General features: G+C 36.0%; 2 protein-coding genes across 2 annotated transcripts in view; one reads left to right on the plus strand and one right to left on the minus strand.

The window, feature by feature from the left end:
* FBXL13 (F-box and leucine rich repeat protein 13) overlaps nt 1-15,290 on the plus strand; it is a 265,142-nt gene that overhangs the window by 98,380 nt on the left and 151,472 nt on the right. The gene's annotated exons all lie outside the window — the stretch shown is intronic.
* Nucleotides 1-15,290, minus strand: part of LRRC17 (leucine rich repeat containing 17) — a 49,325-nt gene that overhangs the window by 16,846 nt on the left and 17,189 nt on the right. Inside the window, exon 2 of the mRNA XM_074194001.1 lies at nt 8,725-9,631. Coding sequence (XP_074050102.1) covers nt 8,725-9,496 — 772 coding nt within the window. The 5' untranslated portion in view covers nt 9,497-9,631. The remainder of the gene's footprint in view (nt 1-8,724; nt 9,632-15,290) is intronic.

Genomic DNA, 15,290 nt, shown 5'->3' on the forward strand with positions numbered 1-15,290 from the left:
CATAGATGCAAAAATTGGTGTATGGCTGTCACTGTCATTTTTGTTTATACAGGCTGTCTTTGAGGACAAGAACAAATTCACCAAATGAAATGAAAATGATTGCATTTTGGAAGGAAGGAATAGGAAATAAGAAAGAAAGAAAGAAAGAAAAAGACAAAGGTAGAACTAGCTTTGGGAAAGGAATGAATCAATGGATAAAAAAGAAAGGCCAGGGAAATAATTTCTTCCATTGTTATATAGTTTCTGGAAATAGTGTGATGCAGGTATAGACATTTTCTATTTTACATTAAGTAGTCCTTTTTTTTCATTTTATTAACAGAAAACGTCTTCTATCTATCTTAAAAGATCTTCTATCTATCCATTGCCATATCTCATTCTGGAAGCAACAACAAATACAAAACATAGGGGATAGGATCCTAATAACTGCAGTTATTGGCTTTTAACTTTTTTCTCCTAACACAATGGAAGATAGTAGTGTGACATTCTAATTCTTACATAGGTATCCCCCAAAGGAATCCTAATAAAATGTATATATCCTAATTATAAATCCTAATAAGACATATATACTATGAAACTGATTTTATAGCCATAATGCAGAACTTTATAAAATTCTGACTATTGAGATGTTTACCTAACAACTTTTCTAGGATTCTCTGTTACCTGAAGTTTATAAGTAATAAGTATATTCAAGTTTAACATGTTAGGTCAGATGTAAAACACTTTAAAAAATTGAGAGGAACTCCAGAATTGCATTTGCCAAGTCAGTCTGATTGCCTACTCAATGATGTATAAGATTGCACACTGATCATAGAGTGCTATAGCTAATCTAGTCATATGGTATGACTTCAATGGCACTGGCATCATTCCCCAAGGTCAAAGTGAATGGAATGGAGTTTGAAGCTTGTTATCCAAATGAATGTTGTTCTAGTTCAGGTTACCTGAATTTATCTGTGCTTGTGACCTATCAATGTGTTTATCACTTAGGAGTGGGAAAGGCCCTAGGAACCTTGCCCTTGTTCCATAAGAAAAGGAATTCCATTAGAATATGCAGGAAATATGATGCCACTTTTTAATATATATTTTAAGACAATGGGGTTAGGTGATTTGCCCAAGGTCACACAGCTAGGCAATCATTAAGTGTCTGAGGCTGAACTCAGGTTCTCCTGACTCCAGGGCTAATACTCTATCCACTGCACCACCTAGTTGTCCCCGATGCCACTTTTAAGAGATCTTTGGTGATCTTGTTTCAGTAACATATTGTAAGTTATTAATCCATGCCCAAATCAAAACACAGATAAACTAATACAAGAGTCCAAAACATGTCTGAACTGCGAGGAAGTAACCAGTTGTGCGGCACTGAACAGTGGTTTGTGTGTGGGAATACAAGGTTAGCGTAATCAGTGAATCATCATGGTTTTTTTTTTTTTTTTTTTTTTTTTAGGTTTTTGCAAGGCACTGGGGTTAAGTGGCTTGCCCAAGGCCACACAGCTAGGTAATTATTAAGTGTCTGAGGTCTGATTTGAACTCAGGTACTCCTGAATCCAGGGCCAGTGCTCTATCTACTGCACCACCTAGCTGCCCCAATCATCATGTTTTAAGAGTAAAACTATTGTCTGTTGCCTCCTTAGCAGCCTGAACTTTTCTCAATTCTCTCTCACTTGTCTAAATCTTATTCTAGTTTATTTTTTGGCTTTGTGTTTCTGATTTCACTTCTATTTTGCCCTACCAAGTTTATTATCAGATCAATATTTAGTTTGTTATTATTCTGACCTGGTCCCTAACTTGGCTTTTTACAATGCTTTTAACATTTATTGACATACATTAGTATACAGAATATTGTTATAACTGCTGGTGGAGATACTGCCCCTGAGCTCATGGAGCTGATAGACCTAGCAAAAGGAAGAGAATTAAATGCAGTTAATGCTGTATTTCATAGGTATATAGCAGAAGTAAACCCATGGAGCTCCATTTTATGGTTCATGGGATGGCCTATGCTATATATATGTCAAGGAAAGGAAAGGGAAAAAAAACAACTAGAAGGTTCATTGAGGACTTCTTGGAGAAAGTACCTTGTGAGTGGACCTTGAAATGATTGATGGAAATTTAAAAAGTAAGAAGAGGTAACATATTCTAAGCATGGAAGTGGCATGAGTAAAGGGGTGGAGGCATGAGAACAAAAGGTATGTTGGGAGGGGGAGAAAATAACCCAGTTCATCTGGAAGATGGATAATGTGAAATAAGTCTGGGAAAGCAGACTGACCAGGTGATGCATGGTCTTGAATATCAAATAAAGGAGTTTGAATTTAATTAAGGAGGCAATAGTAAGTCACTAAAGATTTTTATGTTGAAAAATAGCATGACTTTTTATGCTAGAAAGATGACTGGGAGCAATACAAAGAACAAATTGAACAGGGGAGAACACGAATGTGGGAACACCAGTTAGGAACCTATTATCTAGGTAGGTGGTCATAATAGACTGCATAAGAGTAGTCTCAGTGGGCATAGAGATGGTTTGTCTTGCTTTACATCATGGCTTGTCCACAGTCAATGAAGACTTATGATGTTATCATGTAAGATGAAGGTGCCCACATCTCTTACATCCTTGAAAAAGTCTCACTTTAAATCTACTGTGCTGTCAGATATAGTTCTATTTTTTCCCCCACTTCCCTCTCAGCTAAATTTCTTCGAAAAGCTATCCACACTTGGTTTTCACCTCTTTTTTTAAACTCTGTGTAATTTGGATTCAAACCTTATCACTTAACTGAAGCTTTTGCCAAAGTTGCCAATAATTTCGTGTCTGCCAAATCTGATGACTTTTCTCTCTATTATTGTTCATCTCTCTGCAACACTGGAGCACCATTGGCCACCTCCTTGATAATGTTTCCTTGGTAGGTTCTCATGCCTCTCCTCTTCTTGGTTCTGCTTTCTATCAACAGATAGAAGTGATAATTCTTCTCATTCAGTTTTGTTGTGTCTGTCTTCATCTTATACCTACCAACTGTCATAGTCCTCCAAAGTTGTATCCTAGACCTCTTTTCTCTCCATACTTACTCTAATTTAATCAGCTCCCTTGGGTTCAATTCATCTTTGTAAAGATGATTTCTAAATCTGCATATCCAGTCCTAGTCTTTCTTCTAAGCTATTATAGTCCCACATTGTCTCCTGCCTACTAGAGATTTTGAACTGGATACCATGTAGGCAAGTCGAACTCAACATAACCAGAATAGAACTCATATTATTTCCTTTAAGCCTTCTCTTGTTCAAACTTCCCTATTGCTTCCAAGGGAACTGCCTTCCTTCCTTTCACCATCCAATGTATAACCTTAGTGACATCTTTTGTTCTCCATGCCCACTCAACCCATGTATTTAATCTATCTTTTAAGGACCTAGAATCAAATGAGATTATACAGGCAAGGTTTTCAATTTGTAAAATTTCAAGTCCTATATACAAACACTAGCTAATATAATTTTCATCCTTGTATTATCATCATTTTTATTATTATTGTTATTCATTACTGGTGGAGATCTATATAGACAATATTTTTATGTACTCCTGGGGTGCTGACTGGCATGCTTATTTGGTTCTACCAGTCAGCAAGCTAGAAATGTGTAGGAGAGAGGAAATGGGAATTCCAAATCATGAAAGAGGTTGGGAAGGAGAATGGATGGACTCATGACATTTTGAGACCATATTAAAATGGAGAGACCTCCATGTTGATAAAAAAAAGTGGTGGTTCCTGAGTCTGGCAAGGCTCAACTGTTGCTTTCCCCCTCACCTTTTTGCCCTGATTCTGTATCTTTGTCCCAGTTCTTTGCATCTCTAAATGTGTTCTCATCTCTGTCTCTTAGAACATACTTCATTTTCTTCAGAGGTCAGATTAAGTATTATCCACACAAAGCCTTTCCCCTAGCTATTTGTACTTTCACTCCAAAGTCACCTTGTCTTTGCTAATAGAATCAAAGATCTCTGAGGGTGGGAGACTATTTCATTTTAGTCTTTTCAATCTGAATGCCTTGCCCATGTTAAATGGGCACTGAAAGAACTCAAAGGCATTTTTCTACATACCTGTGACCTCTGTCCTTCATTCAGTTTTTGAGTCATAGCTCAAATTCAGTCTTGTTTTATATCATTAGCCCTTCATAAGAAGCCAACACATCCAACATTGTATCAGGAATGTTTTCTTGGAAGGCATTCTATCCTTCATCGTGCCCTGACTTTATTGTTCTTTCTTCCACAAATTAACCTTGACTGAAAAGGACTACATCTGGAGAAGAATTTAATTATTCTCAAGATCCCATTAGAGGTTTAGAGTTATCATCCAAGGAGGGTTCTTAACTTGAGATCTAAAGATAGATTTCAGGGGTACACAGATTTGGATAGGGAAAAATTACATCTTTTATTTTCATTACCTCCTGCAAGGAGCCTTATGTGTTTTCCTTAGTGCTAGTACCTTCCCTCAGAGTTTACCTTCAATTTCTTCTTTATACATATTTTTATATATGATTGTTTTTCCATTTATTGCTCCTTGAGGGCAGGGATTGTTTTTATTTTGCTTTTTATCTGTCTGTAACATTTTATATGCTTAATAAATGGTTGCTGACTTGCTTCAAGTAAACTTTAATTGAACTTGAGCATCTCTTCCAATTATTTAAAAACTTCATTTCAAGAAGGGGGTCATAGGTTTTACCAGATTATCTAAAAAATCCATCATTCAAAAAAGGTAAAAAAATCTTTGCTTGAGAGGGAGCTCAATTGCCTATTTTTGATATAAACTTTTTGGTATCAAACCACCCACAAACTCAACAACTGTCAAAATCACTTATTATTTTTTTTTTAGTTTTGGTCTTTACCATTTTCTAAATCTCAGGGTATTGCAATTATTGTGTAGGTGTTTTTGTAGAAACTAAAATACAGATGCACGGAAGAGAAATCACAAACTGAAGGAGATATCTGCAGATGGAAAATTTTGTAACAATTCAACTTTTGTCATACTTCCTGTGATTCATCTACCAGAAGACAGTCATAGCTTTCCATGGTTCATTCTAGTACTATACCTCTATTGGAAGCAAGAGTGGGGGGGCATGGAGGTGAGAGGCCACATTTCTGATGAGTTTGTGCATCTTCATTCCTGTTCCTCTACCCTTCCCCACCTGTTCACCCAGGAAAATCCTAATAATGATGCTCTATCTGTGCTCTTACAGCCTAGCTACTGGCTGTCAAAAACCTTATAAAACTATTACTTGGGAGTTTTCTTGGCCACACAGCAGCTGATATCCATATATTTTGTAAAGTGGGTGCCTGAGCCACAGACTTCTGAAGCTTATGTTTATTCCCTTTGATCTAGGGAGGCAATAATGTTAGACTTCATTTATGTAGGATGTGTCACTATTCCATGAACATGATACTTTTTTAAAGACCTTTGACATCCTAACTATCCTATTGATACTCAGGTTTAGGACTTCCAGGTCTTTCCATCTACTTTTTTTTTTTTTAGTTTTTGCAAGGCAGTGGAGTTAAGTGGCTTGCCCAAGGTCACACAGGTAATTATTAAGTATCTGAAGCCAAATTTGAACTCAGGTACTCCTGACTCCCAGGCCAATGGTCTATCCACTGCGCCACCTAGCAGCCCCCTTTCAATCTACTTTCAAGTTGGCCTTTCTTTGGTGTGTTGTCTGTCCTAGTTAGAGTATGAACTCTTTGAAAGCAGCAACTGCGTCCATTTTTCTATTTGTAAACTCAGGAATTAGAATAGTACTTTTTACTGTAAGTAAAAATAGTACTTTTACTATATACTACTATATAGTAGTTAACTATATATATATATATATATATATATATATATATATGTAGTGTACTATACAGTAAAAACTTAAGACTTTCTCTAGTCATTCATTCCTTCATTCCTTTATTCATTCAGGATAGGTCATTCTATTTCCTCCTTTGGACTTTTCACTACTTCTAAGGCTAGTTGCCTGGGTCTCAAGAGATTTTTTTTCAGATGCTATGATTTCCTAACACCATTCACTTAAAAGAATCCTTAGTTCATGTTTATCCAAACTTCACTATTCACCATCCTTTAAGAAAAAATTTATCTTTCTGTTGCTTATAACCTTCAGTCTGATGGGAGTATTAAATCTGGAATAATATAATTTTTATTTTTTATATTATCAAAAACTTGTTCGCACAGCTTCCCATGGCAGAATTCTGCCATAAGAGCACAGTTGACTCATATACCCAAAATACTTCTTTTACACATGGGCTGTGGTTTCCCACTTGTATTATTACTCTACCCTGTGTTCCCTGATGATTCTATCTAAGGAGATGTAGACAACTTAAACAGACATGCATAAAATCTTATAAGGGACAAAAGCCTCATACAACTGGGAATCAATCAATATCAAATCCCTGGAAAGGCTTTGAAAATTAGGTAGTTGACCTAGTTGGCTAATGCACTGATGTGCCTTCCAAGAGTGCAGTAATTTAAAGATCATGCAGTTAGGTAGTGAGGAAAATGGCACACTGATAAGAGAGATATATCAGTTTTTAAATCTACCTTAAACCAGATTTTTACCCATCAAATTCTTATTCCCTCACTCACTTTGTATAAAGAATTCTTGGTGAGGGAAATACTAGACTTTCTGAGGTAGTGTGATTAAATTCCAATCATTGCTTGATTGGGAAGATTAAGAGCCTGATGATAAAATATAGGTCCCCTTGCCCATAGAAGTTTTCCATAATGAATATTGCATCAGACTAAATCTTTGGGGTTTGGAGAATAATAACAGGATGAATGATGTGTCTTAGCTATAAGGAGGCAAACAGCCATACTGTATTAATCAGAATGGTAAGAAAGGCAGGGTGGGGTCAGTACTTTCCTCCAGCTTAAAAGATGGTACTATAGTCAAGAACAATGAAACTTGTCTCCTTGACAGGCTACACTCCCTTACTTGGTTCCTTCCTGCCTATTCTGTTGTTTTTTGAGTTAAGTTCTTTGGCTATCCACTGTTGTTCTCTTTCAATGCTTTTTCTTTTGGGACTGTTGATCATGAACCAGACTCCTGTTCTGCGTCCCATGTGATCCAGATGGGGGCATAATCTATGTACTACCTAGAAGACTCCCAGATCATCCAAGAGTCCTGAATTACCTTTGGGAAATGTACACTTCACATTCTAGAAGCATCCTACCCAGTAATAACTCATCTGTACATCCTGAGACCAACAAAGCAATATTGTGGGATTCTAGATCTGGAGCTGAAAATTGTAATAGGGCGCATTCAGCTGATCCACCTCATTTTACAGTGAACAAAGTGAGGAGTTCTGATCTGTGCCCCAGATCACATTGTACAGGGGAAAGATTGGAATCCAAAGTCTCTCACTGCCGAACTACTTCCTGTTCCACTGAACTACATGGCCTCTTTTTACTGATCATTGTTAGTTAGGTTTTAGAAAGGTGATACTAGAGGCCCGGATGAGTTATGTCATTTTCCTACTGTCAGAGCACATGATTTGAACCCAGACTTTCATGACTCAAGGTCTAGGGCTCTTTCAATTAAACCGCATTCCTCTTATGTTAACACACTCCTGTGTCTGTATCATTATTTCAATGTCTCAATCAATAATGAAAATGAAAATCCTGCGCAGGATACATCCAGAGACAACTATAATTTGTATAGCATTATACATAATAGCAAGAACAATAACACTAACTCACATTTATATGATACTTTCAAGTTTACTCAAATCTCTGCTCACACTTTCATAAATATTATGGTTTTTTTGGTAGTAAGAAATAATATTCAAGAAGTAGGCAATATCCTGGTCTTTGTTCTTATTTATATTTATATCACTAAAAATCTTTGAATTTGAATTGCAATTTAAAAGCAGTTTTTATGCTCTTTAGCTATACTATATATTATAATATAGGAATATAGGGTATAATATAGGAATAATTATAACACAGGCCAGCTAACTTATATTTTTATAGTATTTATTTTATATAATTATATTATTTATATTTATATATTATATATTTTCTATATAATATAACATAAAATATATATTTTGTAGTAATTATGACTTTATATTTATTTTATATTGGTTATAACTGAGATAAAAGTAATTGAAAAGATATAATCACATCTGTTTTAGCAGAATTATATCTGCTCTATTCTGCAGATTTTTTTCTTTAAGTTCACTTTTTATTGTACACTAATCTTTCACTTTAATGGGAATAAGGCAGGGTAGGGGGACCCTAGTTTCATTATCTTTTTTGTTTCCATACTTAAATCATATCTGGAAATGCCAGAGGTTTATATGCCAAGAGGTTGAATTAAGAGACAAAGAAAGAAAAAAAAAAACTGGAATGATTCCCTCTCTGATGTTGTTTCTTCTTTCCCAACACATCCCCTTCTGGTTTTGAGTGGAGAAAATATAGATAAACAGCAATTGAGAAAGGGAGGGGATTATGGAAAGAACAGGGGAGAGAAGGGACCATGCACTCTTTCAAAGGCAGGAGAATCTTGGAAGGAATTAGAACATTTCTGTTCCCTGGCTCTGTCTCCAGTTCAAGCATTGCTCACAACCAGATGTGATCAGAATGTATCAGAGCCATGAAAGAAGATGAAGAAAATAAAATCAGAAAGTACCAAGAGAAAATATAAAATACAAAGAAGCACTTTTAACAGCTCATATTAATAAAAAAGAAAAAACCCCTGAGAACAAACCTTTTCGTTTGCAATCTAGTGTTTGTATGGGAAACACATAAATGTGGCAAAGAGAGGAGTCAGCCTCGGGCTTGACAACTGCAGGTCTCCCTGATACTTGAGTCTTGGGGCCCAGTTGCTCTTTTTCATTTTCATTACATAAATATTCAGATTTTATCTCCTTCAACTTTTGGTTTTTCAGTTCTCGTGGGCTTTCACACTTGGCAAAGTTTGCCAAATTCTTGTTCCTTGGGATTTGCAACATTGTTATCAACGTCTCCATCTCGCAAGTACAGCGCCAAGGATTGTCATAGAGACGCAGATAGCTTAGGAGAGGTGTGTAAATGAACACCTCTTCTGTCAGGACCTTGAGCTGGTTGTGCTGAAGTAGGAGGGTGGTGAGTCTGTTTAAGCCAAAGAAAGCCTCACTCTCGATTTTGGATATGTCGTTCTGTTGTAAATCCAAGCTTTTTAACTTTTTAAACTTGGAAAACATATTATTCTTCAATACACGGATTCTGTTTCTTGCTAGCAGCATATGTAATAAATCCTCGGGCCAACCAGGCAGAGTATAAACTAGTTTTCTTTCTTGACAATCTAAGTATTTTTCGTGGAGGTAAGTATACACTTCACATGGAAGACCTGGGGCATACCGCTTCACCGTGCTGGAGGCCCTCCTGCTGTTTCCTGCCCTTCCATTGTGAGCTTTGCTTCTTGAGCTCCCCAAACTTGTCTTCCTAAATTCAGCTGTTTTACAAAAGAAGAGAAATATTATAATGGCAACCACTTGCATCCTGACATCCAGCTGGCCTCAATTACTCTGTGTGATAGATGAAACTGTGAAAGGATTCCTTTGAAATCTGAGTTTGTGTAATATTAACTAATGCAGTTCAGAAACGATGAGATACAGCTGGAATATGTGGAATTCCTGGGTTGGAAAAGAAGAAGATGATTAGAAATCATAAAGACCTCTTCAGGTTTCTGTATATGAAAAGGATATTTAAATACAGTGTAATTTAGTCATCACATTTATAACAGCACAAATAATGATAATTTTTTTCCAAAAAGAGGTTCATAATGGAAGGATCATAGAATCATGGATTCAGAACCAAAAAGGATCTTAGAGATTGTCTACTCTAATTCCATCCTTTTACAGATGGGGAAACTGAGGCCCGGTGAAGTCATATGACTTACTCGTATCACTTAAGTATTCAGTGGCACAAGCAGGATATGAACCCAAGTCTGATGATTCTAAATCTAGTACATTTTCTCCCATAGCTGACCACTCCTATTTTTTTCCTCCTTGTTCATTTTTCTCATTTCTTATTTTCTGTAATGTCATAGTACATTATTTGTAACTCTATCTTCTTCATCATTTGTATGCTCTGCATTAAATACATAGCCCGAATTTCATGAAAACTTGTTAACCTGACTACTTCTGAGTGTTGATACAATGCATTTTCCACTTTTTACCTGAACTGAGACTTCTCTGAATTATTTTACTTCACTAATTATTCTATAACTATAATTATCATATTCAAGAAAATGTTTAATAAATATCATTTTCCCTCTAAATTATCCTTGAAGAGGAATCAATCATTTAATCCATCCTGATATGATGGGGGATGATTTAAGAAGTTTTGAGATGAAGAGAAGGGAGGATTGGGGAATCTTACAGTGAATGACCTCATTTTCCCTGAAAAGTTAAATGTCAGGTCTTCCACTAAACAGATTGGGAGGAGACGTGTGGGAGATTAAAAAAAAAAAGAGAAGATAAGGTTTGAAATAGGATTTGGTAGGGAGTGAGTTAGGAAACTGCCTGGAGAGTTCTAGAAATTGCAATGAAGACACAGTTGAGCTTAGATAACATAAATTTATGGTTTTCCTGGAACACATTTTTAAGTAACTTCTTCCAGCTCCTTGACAAGCAAAGGAAGCAGTTGGGAGGAATTATCCAGTGCTTCGGTTTGGCATGGAATGAGTGATAGAACAAGAGCGTGAAGGATTTGAAAGTAGAAGACAGTGTCAAATTAAATTTGTAAAGCATGAAGTCAGATTTGAAAAGAAAGGAAAGAAAAATCAGAATAGGTATAATGAACTAAGAAAATGCTAAAAGGTAGTTTGGCATTTTGTTGGAGAGACAATTTCTAAACTGATGATGACTTGGCACTTTGGTGGTCAAATAATTAAGCAAAAAATTATCATAAGGGGTTTCTAACCCTGTCTGGTTACAGCTTCTGCCAGAGTTTCTGCCCTTACTAAAGACTTTACCAACTCATAGTTAAAAAATAAACTTAAAGCACAAATTAGCTGGAGCTATTATGTTTCCTATAGAGCTTGGTGCTAGTAGTAAAGAATCTCGTTTTCTGGTGAAAATGCCAATTACAGCCTCTGAGAACAGATTTTTTTAAAGGGGTAAGAGTAGTTCAGGATTTTATCCTTAGTCTGAAGATGGGGTGTCTTAATCCTCCATCTTTTTTAAAAAGAACTTTAGTAGAAGACCCTGGGATTATAGCCAAAAAAAGGGCAGATCTCACTTCTCTATAGAAAAGAAATACCTCTAGAAGGTACTTTCCAATTCTAGAAGCTTGAAGTGAAGAGAACGTTCACAATCTTTTGTCAAGTAGAACCATGCCTGGCACCAATTCTAGGACCAGTGAGACACCATCAAGAAGTGCCTACTTTAAACCAACAAAAATTCATGCCTGGCAGAGATAACATGCCATGTCTTCATGCTTAGTAGAGACTATATACTGGGATACTGTACATTTTGTGTTGCCAACAGGGAACAAGTCTAGCCAGTCTGACTTGATGCTTTCATTGAAAGATATTAGCAGCCCTGCAGTGTCCTAATTGTCCGCTTCATGTATACCTTGGGCATAAGTGATCACTTTATTATGCTCCACTGTATTTTCCCTGTACTATATATATTTTGGTCACCTGTTCATAAAGAATATGTTTGCCTCCTCATGTGTAGTCTATATATGTACTTGAGGCTAATGGGGAAATATTTCATTATTGGTTTTCTTAACTATGTTGTTCAGTTGTGTCTGACTTTGTGACCTCACAAACACATTAGATCTCTTATCCTCCACTATTTCTTAAAGTTTATAATTGTTGTTTTTTTTTCAAGGCAAAATCTAACCTCCTCTTTTCCTTTTGTCTTCTATCTTTCTCACCCTCAAGGTTTTTTCAAGTGAGTCCTGTCTTCTCATTATATGGTTAAAGTATTCAAGCTTCAGGTTGCAGTATTCTTACTAATCTATTTCATTAAATAACTTTAACTTGAACTAACTGCACCCTCTGACTGACTAGTAAAAGCACACATATCAATAGGGGCTTGTGAACTATAGTTTTGAATAACTGGAGACCCCCACAGAGCAGTTTGAACCTGAGATGACTTGTTTTGGGACCCAATGGAAAAGTGGGAGATATCCCTAAGGTCACCCTAAATTAAACAAAATTAAACTAAAATTAAACTTTGGCACTAAAATATGCAAATATTTGTGAAATGGATTATACCATCAATTAATCTCTTAGTTATCAATTCTCTATCAGAAAATTGTTGGTAGCAAAGTAAGAACAATATTTTTGGGGGAGAGGATAAAAGGCTTCTGAGTTTGAAGCTATTTGGAAGGAAAAGAGCTCCAGGTTAAAATAAAGGGATATCCTTTGCCTCAAAAGTAGAATACAGAAATAATTGTTCATACTAATGCAGATACCAATCAGAACATTTCCATTATCTGACTGTTATGGTAGTTTTTAAATTCATTTAGAATTGTGAGCAATAGGTGCCCTTAGGAAAAATATTTTGAAATAGTGACCTTATTCATATTTTATGCCTGAGAAAATGTTTCAGACAGTTGTCCTTTGTCTTCCCTCTGAAGGAAATTATTCTTGATTGTGAATTATCTTTTTGATAATTTGATCTTTTGTGTTCTGTAGGATCTACTCTAAAAGGGTGACTTGAATTTACAGTAGATTTTGTCTTCTGAAGGAACAAATCAAAAGTATCTCTCCAAAGAAAGCATAACCTCATTTTTCTGGGTGTCAGAAGGAAGCAATAAGGAAGCAAAAAAGGTCATTGAATAAAGACAATGTTATGAAGTCCATACATTGATGTTTGTGAACTTTGTACCCAGAATAGTCACCACAGTCCCTCAACCAGACCTGAGTTACTAATATTTTAAGCGTTCAAATAAGTGAAATTATCTACTTTCTTATCTCTCAGCCACCAATCAAAAGAGTTTAATAATAATTATAAACATATATTTAGTAATTTATAGTATACAAAGCATTGTCCTCATAACAGTGCTGGTATGTAGATAATATTGATGCTTTATTTCCATTTCATATTTATATGTTAGTTGTTCAGATTTTATTTTTATGCAGATAAATTCCTGATTACCATATTTAACTAGTCTTTCTCCTATTTCATCTTTCATTACTAAATGAATAGTTCAAATTAGATGTCCACTGGGCATCTCTACTTTAATGTATTCAAAACAGAATTAATTCTCCTTCCTTTTTAAACCCATCCTTCTTTTCTACTTTCCTCTTTTTTTGAGGGTAGCACTCATTTTTCCTAGACACCCAATTTTTCAGTCTCAAGGTTATCTTCATTTCTGTTTCTCCCTCACCCCATATATCTACTCAAATGCTGAATCTTATTAATTTTATGTGCACTTCTCATCTGTCTCTTCTCTAATCTCATGACCATTGCCTTTGTTCAGGTCATCATCACCTCTTGCCTGCAGTGATAAAACAATGTCCTATCTGATCCATTCTCAAATCAGTAAGCTTCTGTGGCTCCCTGTTATCTCTAGGATAAAACAGAAAGTCCTCTGTTTACCATTTAGCAATTGTTAAATTTATACCTGAAAAATATGTTTCAGACAGTTGTCCTTTGTCTTTCCTATGAAGGAACTTATTCTTGATTGTGAATAATCTTTTTGATAGGTGCCCTGTGCTCTGTAGGACTTTGATTAAATAGGACTTCAGCTTTCCTTTAGAGCCTTATTAAATAGGTTTTTTTCCTTAAAAAAAACCTCTGTGGTATAACTGACCTGGTCTTGCATAGCTTTCTGTCTTTCATCTCCATTCCTTTGCTTAGGCTCTACTCCACACCTAGAATCTCTTTCCTCCTCACTAAAATGTAAGCTGCTTTTGTGGGCAAGGACTACTTCATTTTTGTTTTGAATCTTCAGTTCTTAGTATTCAACAAATGCTTGTTGTTTGATTATTTCATTTTCCTGGCTTTTTTCAAGACTCACCTCAATCCAACCACCATAAGGAGAAGGGCTTTTCCAATCCCCAGCATATCTCTTATACATAACTTGTTTGTTAACATCTTGTCTCCCTAACAAGACTGTGAATGCCTGTGAGTTATAGAACTGTTTTTCCTTTGTTTTCCAACCTTCTTAGCCCTTAGCATACAACCTGGCCCATAGTAAGAATTTTTAATGAATGCTTATTTACTAACATCCTCTACTTATGATGAAAAAGTGAAATGTGGCCTACTTTCCAAGAATCAAGATTCCAAGCCAGGTACCACTGAGACCCAGATCTTGACAAATGTAAACTGCTATGATATCACTGTTTTTTATCAGTAGTAAGTATGATTTTTGTGTAACAGGGAGGATTGACCAAGGAGGCCAGCTCTTATGAGAATGCACAGTAGGCATAGCTGATATAGACTTTAGAGTATATGCAAATATTTTGATAACTGGTCTCAGGTGTGTTCACCATCCACATGGTGAAGATTGACTACTGAGTCAGAACTAAAGTAAGTTTCCTGCCATTTTCTGAATTCTAATGAGAGAGCTAGACAGCCTCTGGATGGGGAGAAGCTTTAGGACTTCCCTCTTAGGATTTTATGTGAAAATATACAAGTGACAGCTATAACCTATTGAGCCCTGAGAGTTCAAAATGTTGGGACCCCAAATGCTTAGGAGGTAGAGTCTATCCTAGATTTTGTGAAAAGCTTTAGGTAATAAGAGCTGAAATCTCTAGCAACTTGTGAGACCTAGCATTGATTTAAGAGTAGCCAAGAGGGAGGGAGCTTCAACAGTTCATACATAGACCATGCCTTATAGCAAATACCTTGTAGCAACCACTTTAAATTGGAATCTGGGGATCAAGGTGTGGCATAGGTGAGGGTATACTCCTAGGTTGCGGAAATGTATGTTAATTGGTTAAATGACATTGGGGTGCTAACTGGGGGTTGACATTAGGGACAACACACTGGAATATGAGGTTCAAGTTGATACTGTTAGAGACCCTGCATTTGTAGGACCTTGAAAGGGAGATGCAGGTTTCTTCTGAGGGAACTGACTTGATAGTGTAAGTAGGAGCTGGGACAAGAATCTTTTGAGTTTACATGGGCTGAGATGTGATTGAGACTATTATGTTTTTTGAAAATGATGAATTAACTATAATAATTAGTTACAACTTTTAAAATTCAGTGAAAAGAAAAAGTATTATCAGTGGAAATTGCCAATTATCTAAGCAGGATATCTGTCTTTTGGCAGTTCATCTTCTAGATCTTGTTTTTAAATTTGTAAGTCTCTCTCTTATACACCCAACTC

The sequence above is a fragment of the Macrotis lagotis genome, chromosome 7 (genome assembly GCF_037893015.1).
Source record: "Macrotis lagotis isolate mMagLag1 chromosome 7, bilby.v1.9.chrom.fasta, whole genome shotgun sequence".
NCBI lineage: Eukaryota > Metazoa > Chordata > Mammalia > Peramelemorphia > Peramelidae > Macrotis > Macrotis lagotis.